This window comes from Lipotes vexillifer, unplaced genomic scaffold, assembly GCF_000442215.2.
Source record: "Lipotes vexillifer unplaced genomic scaffold, Lipotes_vexillifer_v1.1 scaffold371, whole genome shotgun sequence".
Lineage (NCBI taxonomy): Eukaryota > Metazoa > Chordata > Mammalia > Artiodactyla > Lipotidae > Lipotes > Lipotes vexillifer.
Genome location: NW_006786304.1, coordinates 2443824 through 2463702, shown reverse-complemented (window position 1 = coordinate 2463702; position 19879 = coordinate 2443824). Strand labels below are relative to the sequence as shown.

Here is a 19879-nt window from a genome sequence, read left to right as displayed (position 1 = left end):
AAAAACAAAAAAAAAAAAAAAAAAAAAAAAGGAGTAGCCCTCGCTCACCACAACTAGAGAAAAGCCTGCACGCAGCAACGAAGACCCAACGCAGCCAAAAATGAATAAATTAAAATCCAACAAACCTATGGTTACCAAAGGGGAAACGTGGGGGATAAAAGGGATAAAGTAGGAGCCTGGGATTAACATACACATACTACTATATATAAAATAGATAACCAACAAGGGCCTACCGTATAGCACAGGGAACTCTACTCAGTATTCTGTAATAACCTATATGGGTAAAGAATCTGAAAAAGAATGAATATATGTGTATGTATAACTGAATCTCTTTGCTGTACACCTGAAGCTAACAACATTGTAAATCAACAAGACTCCAAACAAATTTTTAAAAAAGGAGGGGGGAGCTTCAAGATGGTGGAGGAGTAAGACATGGAGATCACCTTCCTCCCCACAAGTACATCAGAAATACATCTACATGTGGAACAACTCCTACAGAACACCTACTGAACGCTGGCAGAAGACCTCAGACTTCCCAAAAGGGTCTTGGTGCTCCAGCCAGGTGTCAGGCCTGTGCCTCTGAGGTGGTAGAGCTGAGTTCAGGACATTGGTCCACCAGAGACCTTCCGGCTCCATGAAATATCAAATGGCGAAAGCTCTCCCAGAGATCTCCATCTCAACACTAAGACCCAACTCCATTCAACAACCAGCAAGCTACAGTGCTGGACATGCTATGCCAAACAACTAGAAAGACAGGAACACAACCCCACCCATTAGCAGAGAGGCTGCCTAAAATCATAATAAGTTCACAGACACCCCAAAACACACCACTGGACGCGGTCCTGCCCATCGGAAAGACAAGATCCAGCCTCATCCACCAGAACACAGGAACTACTCCTGTCCACCAGGAAGCCTACACAACCCACTGAACCAACCTTACCCACTGGGGGCAGACACCAAAAACAAAGGGAACTACGAATCTTCAGCGTGCAAAAAGGAGACCCCAAACACAGTAAGTTAAGCAAAATGAGAAGACAGAGAAACACACAGCAGATGAAGGAGCAACGTAAAAGCCCACCAGACCCAACAAATGAAGAGGAAATAGGCAGTCTACATGAAAAAGAATTCAGAGTAACAATAAACATGATCCAAAATCTTGGAAACAGAATGGAGAAAATACAAGAAACATTTAATAGGGACCTAGATGAACTAAAGAGCAAACAAACAATGATGAACAACACAATAAATGAAATTTAAAATTCTCTAGAAGGAATCAATAGCAGAATAACTGAGGCAGAACAGATAAGTGACCTGGAAGATAAAATAGTGGAAATAACTACTGCAGAGCAGAATAAAGAGAAAATAATGAAAAGAATGGAGGACAGTCTCAGAGACCTCTGGGACAACATTAAACACACCAACATTCGAATTATAGGGGTCCCAGAAGAAGAAGAGGAAAAGAAAGGGACTGAGAAAATATTTGAAGAGATTATAGTTGAAAACTTTCCTGATATGGAAAAGGAAATAATCAAGTCCAGGAAGTGCAAAGAGTCCCATACAGGATAAATCCAAGGAGAAACATGCCAAGACACATATTAATCAAACTATCAAAAATTAAATACGAAGAAAAAATATTAAAAGCAGCAAGGGAAAAACAACAAATAACATACAAGGGAATCCCCATGAGGTTAACAGCTGATCTTTCAGCAGAAACTCTGCAAGCCAGAAGGAAGTGGCAAGACGTATTTAAAGTGATGAAAGGGAAAAAGCTATGACCAAGATTACGCTACCCAGCAAGGATCTCATTCAAGTTCGACAGAGAAATTAAAACCTTTACAGACAAGCAAAAGCTAAGGCTAAGAGAATTCACCACCACCAAACCAGCTTTACAACAAATGCTAAAGGAACTTTTCGAGGCAGGAAACACAAGAGAAGGAAAAGACCTACAATAATAAACCCAAAACAATTAATAAAATGGTAATAGGAACATATATATCAATAATTACCTTAAATTTAAATGGATTAAATGCTCCCACCAAAAGACACAGACTGGCTGAATGGATAAAAAATAAGACCCATATATATGCTGTCCACAAGAAACCCACTTCAGACCTAGGGACACATACAGACTGAAAGTGAGGAGATGAAAAAAAAGATATTCCATGCAAATGGAAATCAAAAGAAAGGTGGAGTACCAATTCTCAGACAAAACAGACTTTAAAGACTATTACAAGAGACAAAGAAGGACACTATGAAATAATCAAGGGATCAATCCAAGAAGATATAACAACTGTAAATATTTATGCACCCAACATAGGAGCACCTCAATACATAAGGTAAATGCTAACAGCCACAAAAGGGGAAATCGACAGTATCACAATCATAGTAGGGGACTTTAACACACCACTTTCACCAGTGGACACTTTAACACGCCACTTTCACCAATCCAAAATGAAAATAAATAAGGAAACACAAGCTTTAAATGATACATTAAACAAGATGGACTTAATTGATATTTATAGGACATTCTATCCAAAAACAACAGAATACACTCTAAAGTGCTCATGGAACATTCTCCAGGATAGACCATATCTTGGGTCACAAATCAAGCCTTGGTAAATTTAAGAAAACTGAAATCGTATCAAGTATCTTTTCCAACCACAATGCTATGAGACTAGATATCAATTACAGGAAAAAAATCTGTAAAAAATACAAACACGTGGAGGCTAAACAATACACTACTGAATAACCAAGAGATCACTGAAGAAATCAAAGAGGAAATAAAAAAATACCTAGTGGGCTTCCCTGGTGGCGCAGTGGTTGAGAATCTGCCTGCTAATGCAGGGGACATGGGTCCAAGCCCTGGTCTGGGAGGATCCCACGTGCCGCGGAGCGGCTGGGCCCGTGGGCCACAACTGCTGAGCCTGCACGTATGGAGCCTGTGCTCTGCAACGAGAGGCCGCCATAGTGAGAGGCGCGCACACCGCAATGAGGAGTGGCCCCTGCTTGCCGCGACTGGAGAGGGCCCTCGCACAGAGGCGGAGATGCAGCACAGCAAAAATAATTAATTAATAAACTCCTACCCCCAACATCTTAAAAAGAAATACCTAGAAACAAATGACAATGAAAACACGACGACCCAAAACCGATGGGATGCAGCACAAGCAGTTCTAAGAGGGAAGTTTATAGCAATACAGTCCTACCTCAAGAAACAGTTCAAACAACCTAAACTTACACCTGAAGCAATTAGAGAAAGAAGAACAAAAAAACTCCAAAGTTAGCAGAAGGAAAGAAATCATAAAGTTCAGGTCAGAAATAAATGAAAAAGAAGGAAATGATAGTAAAGACCAATGAATCTAAAACCTGGTTCTTTGAGAAGATAAACAAAATTGATAAACCATTAGCCAGACTCATCAAGAAAAAAAGGGAGAAGACTCAAATCAACAGAATAAGAAATGAAAAGGGAGAAATAACAACCGACACTGCAGAAATACAAAGGATCATGAAAGACTACTACAAGCAACTCTATGCCAATAAAATGGACAACCTGGAAAAAATGAACAAATTCTTAGAAAAGCACAACCTTCGGAGACTGAATGCGGAAGAAAGAGAAAATATAAACATACCAATCACAAGCACTGCAATTGAGACTGTGATTAAAAGTCTTCCAACAAACAAAAGCCCAGGACCAGATGTCTTCACAGGCGAATTCTATCAAACATTTAGAGAAGGGCTAACACCTATCCTTCTCAAACTCTTCCAAAATATAGCAGAGAGAGGAACACTGCCAAACTCATTCTACGAGGCCACCATCACCCTGATACCAAAACAAGACAAAGATGTCTCAAAGAAAGAAAAGTACAGGCCAATATCACTGATAAACATAGATGCAAAAATCCTCAACAAAATACTAGCAAACAGAATCCAAAAGCACATTAAAAGGATCATACACCATAATCAAGTGAGGTTTATCCCAGGAATGCAAGGATTCTTCAATATACGCAAGTCAATCAATGTGATGAACCATATTAACAAATTGAAGGAGAAAGACCATATGATCATCTCAATAGATGCAGAAAAAGCTTTTGACAAAATTCAACACCCATTTATGATAAAAACCCTCCAGAAAGTAGGCATAGAGGGAACTTACCTCAACATAATAAAGGCCATATATGACAAACCCACAGCCAACATCATTCTCAATGGTGAAAAACTGAAACCATTTCCTCTAAGATCAAGAACAAGACAAGGCTGTCCACTCTCACCACTATTATTCAACATCGTTTTGGAAGTCCTAGACACAGCAATCAGAGAAGAAAAAGAAATAAAAGGAATTCAAATCGGAAAAGAAGCTGTCACTGTTTGCAGATGACATGATACTATACATAGAGAATCCTAAAGATGCTACCAGAAAACTACTAGAGCTAATCAATGAATTTGGTAAAGTAGCAGGATACAAAATTAAGGCACAGAAATCTCTTGCATTCCTATTCACTAACAAAGATCAGAAAAAGAAATTAAGGAAACACTCCCCTTTACCATTGCAACACAAAAGAATAAAATACCTAGGAATAAATCTACCTAAGGAGACAAAAGATCTGTATGCAGAAAACTATAAGACACTGATGAAAGAAATTAAAGATGATACAAACAGATGGAGAGATATACCATGTTCTTGGATGGGAGGAATCAACATTGTGAAAACAACTATACTACCCAAAGCAATCTACAGATCAATGCAATCCCTATCAAACTACTGATGGCATTTTTCACAGAACTCGAACAAAAAATTTCACAATTCGTATGGAAACACAAAAGACCCCGAATAGCCAAAGCAATCTTGAGAAAGAAAAACGGAGCTGGAGGAATCAGGCTGCCGGACCTCAGACTATACTACAAAGCTACAGTAATCAAGACAGTATGGTACTGGCACAAAAACAAATATAGATCGACGGAACAGGATAGAAAGTCCAGAGATAAGCCCACGCTCATATGGTTACCTTATTTTTGATAAAGGAGGGAAGAATATACAATGGAGAAAAGACAGCCTCTTCAATAAGTGGTGCTGGGAAAACTGGACAGCTACATGTAAAAGAATGAAATTAGGGACTTCCCTGGTAGCACAGTAGTTAGAATCTGCCTGCCAATGCAGGGGACACGGGTTTGAGCCCTGGTCTGGGAAGATAGCACATGCCACGGAGCAACTAAGCCCGTGAGCCACAACTACTGAAGCCTGTGCACCTAGAGCCTGTGCTCTGCAACAAGAGAAGCCACCGCAATGAGAAGCCTGTGCACCACAACAAACAGTAGCCCCCACTCACCGCAACTAGAGAAAGCTCATGCACAGTAATAAAGACCCAACGCAGCCAAAAATAAAATAAATAACATAAGTAATTAAAAAAAGAATTAAATTAGAACACTCCCTAACACCACACACAAAAATAAACTCAAAATGGATTAAAGACCTAAATGTAAGGCCAGACAATATAAAACTCTTAGAGGAAAACATAGGCAGAACACTCTATGACATAAATCACAGCAAGATCTTTTTTGACCCACCTCTTAGAGAAATGTAAATAAAAACAGAAATAAACAAGTGGGACCTAATGAAACTTAAAAGCTTTTGCACAGCAAAGGAAACCATAAACAAGACAAAAAGACAGCCCTCAGAATGGGAGAAAATATTTGCAAGTGAAGCAACTGACAAAGGATTAATCTCCAAAATTTACAAGCAGCTCATGCAGCTCAATATCAAAAAAAACAAACAACCCAATCCAAAAATGGGCAGAAGACCTAAACAGACATTTCTCCAAAGAAGATATACAGATTGCCAACAAACACATGAAAGGATGTTCAACATCACTAATCACTAGAGAAATGCAAATCAAAACTACAATGAGATTATCACCTCACACCAGTCAGAATGGCTTTCATCAAAAAGTCTACAAACAATAAATGCTGGAGATGGTGTGGAGGAAAGGGAACCCTCTTGCACTGTTAGTGGGAATGTAAATTGATACACCCACTACAGAGAACAGTATAGAGGTTCATTAAAAAAATAAAAATGGAACTACCATACGACCCAGCAATCCCACTACTGGGCATATATATACCCTGAGAAAACCATAATTCAAAAGGAGTCTTATACCACAATGTTCCTTGCAGCTCTATTTACAGTAGCCAGGACATGGAAGCAACCTAAGTGTCCATCGACAGATGAATGGATAAAGAAGATGTGGCACATATATACAATGGAATATTACTCAGCCATAAAAAGAAACTAAACTGAGTTATTTGTAGTGAGGTGGATGGACCCAGAGACTGTCATACAGAGTGAAGTAAGTCAGAAAGAGAAAAACAAATACCGTATGCTGACACATATATATGGAATCTTAAAAAAAAAAAAAAGGTTCTGAAGAACCTAGGGGCAGGACAGGAATAAAGACGCAGATGTAGAGAATGGACTTGAGGACACGGGGAGGGGGAAGGGTAAGCTGGGATGAAGTGAGAGAGTGGCATGGACATATATACACTACCAAAGGTAAAATAGCTAGCTAGGGGGAAGCAGCCACATACCACAGGGAGATCAGCTCGGTGCTTTGTGACCACCTAGAGGGGTGGGACAGGGAGGGTGGGAGGGAGATGCAAGAGGGAGGAGATATGGGGATATATGTATATGTATAGCTGTTTCACTTTGTTATAAAGCAGAAACTAACACACCATTGTAAAGCAATTATACTCCAATAAAGATGTTAAAAAAATTTTTTTAAATTTTTTAAAAAGAAAAGACTCTTTCAATGGCATTTCTTTGACTTACTTGATTTTGACTGGTTTGGGTCTTGGGGACCATGGTTCCAAGCATATCCAAACAGAGGGAATTATCCTGCATATAGTTATAGAAAGAAAAAAAATCACTCTGGCTCATGGGATTCTCTCAAAAGCTTTAAATGCGTGTTCACAGCTGCTGACTGCCAAGCATATGATTTCCCTAAGATGAGAACATCAGAAGAGGAAGAAGAGAGGCTTCCCTGGTGGTGCACTGGTTAAGAATCCACCTGCCAATGCAGGGGACACGGCTTCAAGCCCTTGTCCGGGAAGATCTCCCATGCCGCGGAGCAACTAAGCCCGTGCACCACAACTACTGAGCCTGTGCTCTAGAGCCCGCGAGCCACAACTACTGAGCCCACATGCTACAACTACTGAGGCCCACATGCCTAGAGCCTGTGCTCCGCAACAAGAGAAGCCACCACAGTGAGAAGCCTGCGCACTGCAATGAAGATCCAATGCAGCCAAAAATAAAATAAATACATTTAAAAAAAAATTTACAAGGAAAAGGAAGAAGAGTGACTGACTTAAGGATTATGTATCTGGAACCCATGACCTGTGAATGTCACAGGGATTAAATAAAACCACGACCTATGGACTCCATGTCAGGGATCAACAAAGTTGCAAGAATCACACGGCAGTAGCGGAGAATGGCATTAATGCCTTACATTTTGATGACATCTCTCAGATAAGTTGAGACTTTGATTAAAAGGGGGAAAGGTTAAGAAATAACAAGCCCCAAATGGGGTCATCTGCCCCCATGACAGCAAACCAAGACATAATTGCAGTTTCAACCCCTCTCAGGAAGGTGACCTTTAAACAGACACTCTGAAATCTCCACATCAGCACCAGTGAGGTAACCTGCATAAGAAGACGCATGCCTCCCTAAAAAGATGAGCTGGCCTAAAACATTTCTTTTCTTTTGCTAACAACTTCCTTCCCCCACCCCCTTTCTGCCTATAAAAAAACTTCCATTTTGTACAGCTCCTTGGGGGACCCTTGTAATTGCTAGGTAGAATGCTGCTCTATTCAAGAACTACTTGCAAACTATTATACATAGGATGGATAAACAACAAGGTCCTACTGTATAGCACAGGGAACTATATTCAATATCCTGTGATAGACCATAATGAAAAAGAATGTATACATATAACTGAATCACTGTGCTGTACAGCAGAAATGAACACAACATTGTAAATCAACTATACTTCAATAAATTTAAAAAATTAAAAAAGAATTGCTTCATAGGGCCAATTAGATTTTTAAAAAAAGTACTATACCAACGTGCAATTTGTAGTTTTGACAACTTTACCTTGGTCAGGTAGGGTGTTAACAATGGGCAAACCAGGTGAGGCATCTGCAGGAACTTTCTACACTATCTACGTACCATTTCTGTTAACTCTCAAATTATAAATTTTCAAAAAGCGTGAATTTTACTTTATGTAAGTTGTTTCTCAGTAAGGTTGATTAAGAAGCATTTTGACTAAAAAGCATTTTGATTAGTGCACAAATATTATACCATTCTCCACTAAAAGGAACCAGGAGTCCTTGAGCAGATGGCTGATTCTAAGGCTGGGTAAGAAAAATACAAGATGACAAGGAGGACTTTGTAGAGTCAGAAGGAAAGGAAACGCTCCAAAAACAGAAGGATGGGGCGAGGCACAGGGGTATAGGAGCCAACCTGAAAGAGCTGCCAATGGTCAAAGCAGGAACAATCTGACAGCAAAATAAACAATGCCATGTTGGATATAACCCAAAGTAAAAATAAATATACACGCATCCATACTGATCATAGGATAGGCATGAGGTGAGTTCTTACTGTGGACAGACACTGATGTATCTGTGGGTGATGTGACATACTCCAGCAAAAACAGGAGTGGGAGGATACGTAAAACGGGAATGGCAGAAAGCAACGACTGCTGAGACAGTATGAATATACAGACTATGCTATACTATTTTCATTACTTTTGCATTTTAATATTTCCAAAATAAAACGTTTAAAGCCATGGAAAGGAGAAAAACCAGATCATCCAGATGGTGTGTGTATGTGGGGAAGGCGGAGAAGCAGAGAATTAACTTTTTAAATCGTCAGTTCAATTTTCAATAAAAAACATGATGATGAATGTTAAAACTGAACTCAACTGTGGGGTTACACATGGGATCCCATTAGATCATTTTTTTTTTTATCACGTATGCCCCCAGGTTGGTGGTTTATTACATGATTATCTTAATGAAGCACATACACAATTTTAGGGTTAACTAACTTCCTACGTTTTATACGTTTTTGAAATTCTTCCACTTCTGTAGTAGGTGCTGCACTTGCAGGAAAATGGCAAATTGGCAGTTTGGGGGTCCACAAAAATGTTAACAGGTTTAAATCAGTGCCTCTACTAAGAGCAAACAGGCTTTAAGGCCTGACTCACCCACTTACAAGCTATATGACATTTTCAAAGGCATAAGTTTCATCCCATAAAAAAGAGATAATCACCCAGGTGGTCAGGACTATTGCAAGGATTAAATGCATAAGGTGCTTTGTCTTTTTTTTTTTTTTTTTTTTTGGCTATGCTGGGCAGCTTGCAGGATCTTAGTTCCCCAACCAGGGATTGAACCTGGGCCCTCAGCAGTGAAAGTGCAGAGTCCTAACCCTGGACTGCCAGGGAATTCCCAAGGTGTTTCTTCTAATACTTAGGATAAATGAGTTCAGAGTAATACCAAATTACACAAATTCAACTTACTCAGAATTGCAAAAGGTTCATTTCAGTAATTTCTTCTCTTTTCCTACACAGAATCTCCTTGTCTACACAGCTGCATCTGTGACGTCTATAAATATCACATTTGAAATGTCTACCAGAAAACTTCACCTAGGTCATGTGATTATTTAAATATCAGGGGAGAGGGGCAGAGAGGATAAGAGAAATGGCAGAGAAGATGACTGCCTGGCTGGGAATACGGATTCCACACACAAAAAACTGTTAAAACCAGCAAATGAATTAAAAGTAGCAAGATACAATGTCAACATACAAAAATTATTTGCATTTCTAGCCACTGTGGAAAACAGTATGGAAGTTCCTCAGAAAACTAAAAACAGAGTTGCCATATGATCCAGCGATCCCACTCCTGCACATATATCCAGACAAAACTACAATTCAAAAAGATGCATGCACCCCTATGTTCACAGCAGCACAATTCACAACAGCCAAGACATGGAAACAACCTAAATGTCCATCAACAGATGACTGGATAAAGAAGATATGGTATATGTATGCAATGGAATAGTACTCAGCCATAAAAAAGAACGAAATAATGCCATTTGCAGCAACGTGGATGGAACTAGAGATTATCATAATAAGCAAAGTCAGAAAGACAAATACCATATGATATCACTTATATGTGGCATCTAAAAAATGACACAAATGAACCTATAAAAAAATAAACCTATCTATGAAACAGAATGACAGACACAGAGAACAGATTGGTGGTTGCCAAGGTGGAGGGGTGGGGAAGGGATGAAGTGGGAGGTTGGGATTAGCAGATGCAAACTATTATATATAGAATGGATAAAAAGCAAGGTCCTACTATATAGCACAGAGAACTATTGATATATTCAGTACCCTGTGATAGACCATATGGAAAAGAATATTTTAAAAAAAGAACATATATATATGTGTAACTGAATCACTTTGCTCTACAGCAGTAAATTAACATGTAAATCAACTATACTTCAATTTTTAAAAATTGCATTTCTATACACAATGAACAATTTGAAAACAAAATAAAACAATTCCATTTACAATAGCGTCAAAAAGAATAAAATACTTAGGAATGAACCAAGGAGGTGAAAGGCTTGTACAGTGAAAGCTACAAAACACTGGTAAAAGAAATTAAAGACATTAAAAAAATGGAGGGACATCTCATGTTCACGGACAGGGAGATCTAATATTACTTTGTCAATGCTACTCAAAGGGATCTACAGATTCAACTCAATCCCTGTCAAAATCCCAACACACAAATAGGAAAACTCATCCTAAAGTTCACATGGAATCTCGAGGGAACCCAAATAGCCAAAACAATCCTGAAAAATTAGAAAGAAGTTGGTGGACTCACACCCTGATTTTAAAACTCATAAAGCTAACCAAAACAGTGTGGTACAGGCATCAAGACAGACATACAAACAGACCAAGGCAACAGACCAGAGAGCCCAGAAATAAACCACTGAATAGATGGTCAAATGATTTTGGACAAGGGGGACAAGACCATTCAATGGGGGAAAGGACCATCTTTTCAACAAATGGTTCTGGGAAAGCTGGATATTCACATGCAGAACAATGAGGTTGGACCCCTCCTTACACCATATACAAAAATCAACTCAAAATGCATCAGACCTAAACATAAGAGCTAAAACTATAACCCCCCGAGAAGAAAACAGTAAAAGCTGCATGACGTTGGAGTTGGCAATGGTTTCTTAGATATGACACCAAAGGCACAGGCGACAACAAAAAAAAATTGACAAATTTCACATCATGAAAATTAAAACCTTTGTGCATTAAAAGACCTTCTCTGGGCTTCCCTGGTGGCGCAGTGGTTGAGAGTCTACCTGCCGATGCAGGGGACACGGGTTCGTGCCCCGGTCCGGGAAGATCCCACATGCCGCGGAGCTGCTGGGCCCGTGAGCCATGGCCGCTGAGCCTGCGCGTCCGGAGCCTGTGCTCCACAACGGGAGAGGCCACAGCAGTGAGAGGCCCGCGTACCACAAAAAAAAAAAAAAAAAAAAAAAAGACCTTCTCCATAAAGTAAAAAGGCCACACACAGAATGAGAGAAAATACTTGTAAATCATATACCTGATGAGGGATATTCAAAATACCCAAAGAACTCCTAAAAACAACAAACACCCTGATTCAAAAATGAGCAAAAGACTTGCATAGACATTTCTCCAAAGAAGATAAACACGTGGCCAATAAGAATATAAAAAGTTGCTAAACATCACGAATCATTAGAAAAATACAAATCAAAAACAATGGGATAGCACTTCATACCCATTAGGATGGCTACTATAAAAAACGAACAAAAAACAAGTATTGGCGAGGATGCTACAAACTGGAACCCTTCTGCATTCCTGGTGGGAATGTAAAATGCTGCAGCTACTATGGAAAAAAGTATGGCAGTGACTCAAAAAATTAGAGAATTACCACATGATCCAGCATTTCTACCCGGGGTATATACACAAAAGAATGAAAAGCAGAGACTTAAACAGATATCTGGACACCCACGTTCACAGCAGCATTATTCACAATAACCAAAAGGTTGCCAACAACCCAAATGTCCATCGATAGATGAAGGAAATGTGCTATATACATACAATGCAGTATTATTCAGCCTTAAAAAAGGAAATTCTGACCAACTGTAACATGGACGAACCTCGAAGATACCATGCTAAGTGAAATAAGCCAGACACAAAAGGACAAATACTGTATGACAGAGACAGAAGGTAGAACAGCGGTTACTAGGGCCTGGGGGTAAGGAGAGAACAAGGACTTGTTTAATGGGGACAGTTTCTGTTTGGGAAGATGAAAAAGTTCTGGAGATGAATAGTGTTGATGGTTGCACAATGTGAATGTACTTAACGCCACTGAACTGTATACTTAAAAATGATTAAAATGATAAATTTTGTTATGTTTTTCTACAATTAAAATATATATACTAGGAAGTCTGGAGGTGTAGTACTTAGATACAAATGAAGGTGATGGAGTGAAGATGGTATTTTAAAAGGGGTGGTCAAGGAAGGCTGTAGGTGAGTTGGACTTCCGAGCAGAGACATGAATGAATAAGAGAGAGGGGTTGGAGGTTTGTGGGGTAGCAGCCTCCCAGCCAGAGAAAAGAGAGGAAAAGGTCCTCACGCAGAAGCGTAATCCTCATATTTGAGGAACCAGTGGGGCTGGCAGAGGGCAAGGCAGGGGGAAATGACAGGAGAAAAATGCAGACTGTTAAGGCTGGGTGAACGGACACCACTACAGGCCCTCAGGGGCACCTTAAATATGTTGGATTTTATTCCGAGTGAAATGGGGAGCCAGGGGAGGGCCTGAAGCAGAGGAGTGTGACATGACTGAGGTTTTCAAAGGGCCTCTTTGCCTGCTGTACAGAGAAGAGACAGATGATCCAGAACACAGGCAGGATAATGGGACTCTGGCAGCGAGGTCCTCACCTGAATGCCCACCTCTCTGAGTCTGGACCTCCGTCATCCAAAGTTTTTCCTCTCTCTCCAACTGGGATATCATATCTGGCTTGGAGGACTGGTGCCCTGAGAAAACATTAAAGGGAAAAAAGTACTGAACAATTTTGGTTCCAATCCCATGATGGAAGGCTCCGCACCTCCCCCAAAGTTTATTGAACATTTTTGATCAGACCTGTTGTGAGAAATACATTCTCATTAGAAACACGTGACTACCCCACGAATCACTGAAACAAAAGACTAAATGACCTGTGCCATCATGTCCTTTGCAGAGTCTCAATATATTTACTGCAAGCGCTGCAGTTATTGCTACGATGTGCACCGTTCTTTATTCTACATTATTACAAGACTTATTACTAAATTAATTTCATGCCACACCAATGGATCATGACCCACCAATTTAAAAAAGATATATGTAAAGCAACTATACTCCAATAAAAATTAATTTAAAAAAATTTAAAAAGGTATGAAAGTGGGGGAGGGATAAATCAGGAGATTGGGATGAAAAAAAAGATATAATATGAAATAAGGAGCCAGGTGCAGCCAAGCTCAACTGTTCACTTATAGCGCAGTTACAAAAGACAAACGTTTGCCTTGGAACAAAGACTAGAAACATCTTGTCTCTATGCTCCAAAGGGATTGGAAAACTCTGGTCACTAAGGAGTCCCAAAGCCTGGAAGTCACGGGCAGAGGCCAGGGATGCTACTAAACATCCTATAATGCACAGGAGAGTCCCCATGACAAAGAAACCATCTGGCCCCAAAAGGCAGTAGTACCGAGGTTGGGAAACCCTGCCCATGGGGGATGATGCCAAGTCACAGGGAGGGCGCCCGTCCTCACCCACTGAGAGCAGGTTCCGGAAGTTCTCCAGCATCACCTCTCGGTACAGCTTCCTCTGGGTGGAGTCCAGCAGCCCCAGCTCTTCCTCCGTGAAGGTCACGGCCACATCCTTGAAGGTCACCGCCTCCTACGACACCAAACACATGTAGCCTTAATCTTACAAGCAACTGCCCCTGGGAGCAGGGCAGCACTGGGAAGGTGGAGGAGGCACGTGGGAGGCCGTTCCAGATTCTAAGCGACCTGAACCACTCTTCTTAGGACACCGTCTCCTCTTCCCCTTCCACAGTCACACCAAAGATGCTGGAGTGGTGGGGTCGGTGGAGGAAGGAACAATAAGAAAAAATCTTAAAACCTTATATACGTGCAACATGGTGCCCTTTATATAGCTGTCTCTCTAGAATTGTCACGGTTACATCAAGGGATACACACATTTTACAATTTCACTGAAAGTGCCAAATTTTGTATGAAATGTTGAGTTAATTTAGTCCCAATGGTATTTACAATAACAGTGCCTCTCTCCTTCTTTCACTGGGCAGTACCACTATTTTGTCAATGACTGCCAATCTAAACAGCCTTCAGTACCTCCGTGGGGGCAGGTAGGTAGTTCATTCTGTCCCAGGTACACACTGTACCTGTCAACTGTGGCAGCATTCAGTGTCAAGGTTAAGAGCACAGGCTCTGGAGACTGACTGCCTCAGTTCACACTCTAAGGCTCTGTCCATTACTACCTTTGTGACCTTGGACAAGTCTCAATACCTCAATAACTTCTCAATACCTCAATTTCCCCATCTGTACAAGGGCACACCATCATAGGTACTTGATGGGATTAAATGAGAATATGCGAAGGGTTTAGGATATATCTAACACTTTTTTTTTTCCCCTGCCTCGCTGCACGGCATGCGGGATCTTAGTTCCCCGACCAGGGATCGAACCTGTGCCCCATTCAGTGGAAGCGTGGAGTCTTAACCACTTGGACCTCCAGGGAGTATCATGTTAGATACTCAAAAAATGTCAGCCATCACTATTACTATTATCATCATTATTCATGGCTGCATGGTATTTCATAAAAGTGAAAAAATATACATTTACCATTCCAAATAATTAACAATACAATAATTTAAGATTTTAAACTTACTAATAATGCTGCAAAAAACGCATTTTCACATAGATCTTAGCCAACTTGTCTGGTTATTTCCTTAGGCTAAGTTCCAAGAACTGGCAACTGCACTGTCAAAGAAAATATGCACCTTTGCTAGTAAAATGGCAATTCTCCCAATTAACTCTTCCTGTCACAGATCAAAAGTGTTCCTGATTCTCCATACTCTGGCCCAAACTGGACATTATCTTACTTCTTTTTTTTTTTTTTTTTTTTTTTTTTTTTTTTTTTTTTGCGGTACGCGGGCCTCTCAAGGTCGTGGCCTCTCCCGTCGCGGAGCACAGGCTCCAGACGCGCAGGCTCAGTGGCCATGGCTCACGGGCCCAGCCGCTCCGTGGCATGTGGGATCCTCCCGGACCGGGGGACGAACCCGTGTCCCCTGCATCGGCAGGCGGACCCTCAACCACTGCGCCAGCAGGGAAGCCCTATCTTACTTCTTAAATCTTGGGTAATTTGGTAAGTGATAAAAACAGCTCTTTTTTAAAATTTCCATTTATTTAACTTCATCAAAACATCCCTTTCAATATTTTCCCCCCACATATCGCTTGTTCATTTGCCTTGCTTGTAAGCCTGTTGCATCCTGTTGCATCCTGATGCATCAGTAAGATTCCTATGAAGAATATTAAGCCTTTTCGAGCATGTATAAATTCCCACCTTCACCCCTCACTCCTGTTTCCTGTGTCTCATGCCTTAGCATATGGTGTTTTCCTTTATGACAATTAAAATTATTTCTCTAGGGAATTCCCTGGCAGGCCAGTGGTTAGGACTCGGTGCTTCCACTGCCAGGGTCCCGGGTTCAATCCCTGGCCAGGGAACTAAGATCCCACAGCTGCTCAGCCAAAAAAAAAAAAAAAAAAAGTTATTTCTCTAAAGACTTAGCCCATCTCGACATTTGTTCTGACTGGAGTCCTGAGCATATGTGTATTAAACAACTAGTTGACACATCTGGCAAAGAAGAGACAGGCACTAAGAAAAGGAACAAACTGAGGGCAGTGTTATTTTTGGAGTTCTCCAGCCACACCAGGCATACATACAACGTGGCCTCAGGGCCCCATGTGGAGCAGTCTCTTCTTCTGGGTCTCTCCACTCATCCTCATTGGACACCTGAAAGTCCTGGCTCGGGCAATGGAAACTTTAGTGTCAGCTGGGAACTGAGTGGATTTTCACAGGTATCTGAAAGTTCACAAATCTGTTTCTGTTAAAATGCAGATAAGACCATCTATATCCTTACACAGCTGCTTCATGAAGTAAACGCCTGGCAAGTCCCTGCTGCTACTAGACTTTTCAAAATCAGTGTGTACCTCTTTAAAATATACTAACATGGCAGTGAACAAAACAGATACTTAACTATAATACATACGTGGCGTAACTTAGAATTAAAGAATCTAGTTCTTGTTTGAAAACAAAATTATTTTCTCTTAGTTCAGTATCAGCTGGACTCTGCTGCACGAAACCATGCTTTAGACACATTCCAGCCACAAAACGTGAGGCTCCCCGTGAGAAAACAATTGAGTTCCCAAACGTTTAGGAAGAAAATGGCAGAACTCTCAGAATTCCTGTTTGGGAAGAAAGGTTATATGTAGGAAAACGGTCACTGCAAACATCTTAAAATGGGAAAATTCATAAACCACATAAATATGGATAACAGAAAAAAATACTAGGTGAACTATGGAAAATGATGTGACCTTTTAAGTTGTGGGAGCTATACAATTTAAAAAATCCAAAATGTGGGGCTTCCCTGGTGGCGCAGTGGTTAAGAATCCGCCTGCCAAGGCAGGGGACACGGGTTCGAGCCCTGGTCCAGGAAGATCCCACAAGCCGCGGAGCAACTAGGCCCGTGTGCCACAACTACTGAGCCTGCACTCTAGAGCCCGTGAGCCACAACTACTGAGCCTGTGCGCCACAACTACTGAGCCTGCGTGCCTAGAGCCCATGCTCCACAACAAGAGAAGCCACCACAATGAGAAGCCACCACAATGAGAAGCCCGCGCACCACCACGAAGAGTAGCCCCTGCTCGCCACAACTAGAGAAAGCCCACGCGCAGCGACGAAGACCCAACGCAGCCAAAAGGCAAAATTAAATAAATAAAAAAAATAAAAATCCAAAATGGTATTGAAAACTGTGATTACAAATCAACACACGTAGACACTAATGAAAAGGAATGTGAGAAAATGAAAACTGATTTGTAAACATGTTTATAACGTGGGAACTGTTTTTTTTGGGGTAATGAATTTATTTTTTATTTTTTTAACTTTTTGTTTTATATTAGAGTGTAATTGATTATAGGAACATTTTTACTTTTAAAAATTATCTATTAATTTTCACATCATTATGTGGAAATAAACAAAAAGCAAGGGGCCGCCATACAACAATTCCTCAAGTGCCTTTGGTTCCAGGAGAAAAATATGTCCAGTCTTTGTGAAATGAGATGTCATTTTAAGAAACAGAAAAGCAAACCTGACTTACCCGGAATTTGGTCATTTTTTTTCCTCTTCCTGCTGGGGAAAGGCCAAGTTCTGGGAGAGCAAAACTGGGGAAGGGAAAGAAAGCCATCATGAGAGAGATACTGGGAACTGTGCTAGTCCACGTGGTACTTTGTGTGATCTGGAAGAGGGGCCCCTTTCTCTAGGCAAATGCAGTGACAACATAACCCAGCGAGAACAGGGGCTGGATTCCAGCTTCCCCTGGGCCTCCTGGGCCAGCTGCCTTAGTTCATGAGCAATCCATAAACAGCCCTCACCCACGTGTTTCTTGTAGCTCCCAGAGTATTCCTGAGGCTGGCTGTTAGAGGAAATGAGAGGCAGACAGGAAGTACCAACAACTTAATGGGGCTGATACCGAGCAGGGCCCTGTGGGGCTCCTGGGCACAAAGCCTTTCTGTGTCCCCCATTTCTTTGACTACAGGAAATAGCCTTCATTCAGCCTCCATGACCCTGAGTTCCGATTCAAGGCAGATTCAAGCAGCTGTTCATTAGGGAAGGGAGGGGATGCGAGACTAGGGAGAAACAAACAGTTGAGAGAAACAATAGTGCAGCCTTGGGGCAAGGTCCTGCTTCCCCACCAATGGATACACACAACAATATCTTTGAGCTGTTTTGCAGATACTGAAACCCCCTCCAGGTGGGAGAAGTTAATGATGGTATGGTGCCCACAAGCATGTAGACCCCAGACCAGTTGGAACCTGAAGGTTGATGAGGCCGACTCCCACTTACCTCACTGCCAACTCATCAGGAGAATGGCCACGAGCTGATCACGCCCTTCTTGAACAATTACTATAAAACTTCCCACTATCCGCTCCACATGGGGACAGTTTTTCGAGGCAGGAGCCCACCGTGTCCCCTTTGCCTGGCAAAGTAATAAAGCTATCCTTTCCTACTTCACCCAAAACTCTGTGTCCGAGATTCAATTCCACACCCCTGTACAGAGAAGCTGAGCTTCTGACATCAGGGCCAAAATGCCTGGGTTCAAATTCTGTTATTTCTACTTATCGCTTTCTACTTACTAGTCGCGTAAACCTTGAGCAAGTTATTAATCTCTCTGTGCCTCAATCCAGTCTACCTATAAATGGGTATAATAATGCCAGAATTCCCTCCTGCAGCTTCAGACAAGTAGATGCTCTTAAGATTCATAAAACTGCCTTTGCGAATCTGCTTTACAGAAGATGAATCTTAAGAAACACAGACTTCAGAGATGATGACTCTGTCCCTTTACTTACCCTTACTCTCCAAGAAAAGCCTAATTCCGACTGGTGGTCTCACAGATGATTTGTACTGTTGTTAATGAACGTTAAATTGCCACGGGTTTTTTCCCCCCTTAATAGGTGTAACTACTTGCACGTGTTATTAAGCTGAAAGAACGAAGTTTCTTCTCGCATATGCATGAAGGTAAACAATGACTAATAAAAACCTAAGACTAAGAAATCGTGTTGCATGTAAATTAACAATACGGGGTTGTTACACAATACTGAACATTTTTAACTGAAGCCTGGCTACATCGCAGGCACTGTGCAAAGCCGTGACCACGACCATTTCTCTGTCTGGGATAAACCACATACGACTCTTCCCAGGATCCGGCTGAAGATAACTCTCCTTCCTAAACAAGCGTCCAGAAAGAATCCAGGAATCCAAGAACAAACCCACCTCAGTGATCAGGGAAGGCACAATGGGTCTGCAGCTGGAGCTCCGACCCCCATCCCACGCTCGCAGGAGCTTCCCAACACCAGGGCGCCTAAGTATTATCACTGAATGTATGGTAACATCCAACATTTTACCGTGCACTAGGCACTGTTCTTAAGCTTTTAAAATATAATCTCACTTAATTCTCAAAAGAACATCATTGGGAAGGAACTAACCAGAGGAAACTGAGGCAGAGAGAGATGAAGCAACCCGCTCAATAATTTACCGCAAGAAACAGACAGAGCTGGCCCGTAGTTGCGGTAGGAGGGCTGGGGGAGCAGAGAGCGCGGGAGACCGTCAAACTCAAGGTAGGACGCGAGCCCGCCCCCGACGCGGGAGGTTCGCCGAGGGAACGCACACCGCCGCCACTGCCCCCTCCCGCCCTCCGCCGCTCGCCGCGGCTTCCCTGCCCCAGGAGCGAGGACCGGGTGGCCCCACGCAGAGGCCGAGAAGGCTCGGAGGGATCACAGGGACATTGGGTTAACTCACCGCCCTAGGAGTAATCTCTGCCCCGACCTCGCCTTCCCGGAGCGGAAGTGCCTCGGGCTACACACAGTTCCCGGACTACACTTCCCAGAATCCCCAGGCGGAAGCGCCTCAGACTTCACGAACCTCCTGGACTACATTCCCCAGAATGAAGTTCGCAGAACCGCTC

The 19879-nt window shown here is 41.8% G+C and overlaps 1 protein-coding gene across 1 annotated transcript in view; it reads right to left on the bottom strand.

Moving 5' to 3' along the window:
- The window catches only part of ZNF235 (zinc finger protein 235), a 29813-nt gene extending 12283 nt beyond the window's left edge, over positions 1 to 17530 (bottom strand). The window contains exons 1-3 of the mRNA XM_007458562.1: positions 17516 to 17530; positions 13893 to 14019; positions 13026 to 13121 (exon numbers count right to left, since the gene is read on the bottom strand). Coding sequence (XP_007458624.1) covers positions 13026 to 13121; positions 13893 to 14019; positions 17516 to 17530 — 238 coding nt within the window. The remainder of the gene's footprint in view (positions 1 to 13025; positions 13122 to 13892; positions 14020 to 17515) is intronic.
- Between the last annotated feature and the right edge of the window lie 2349 nt (positions 17531 to 19879).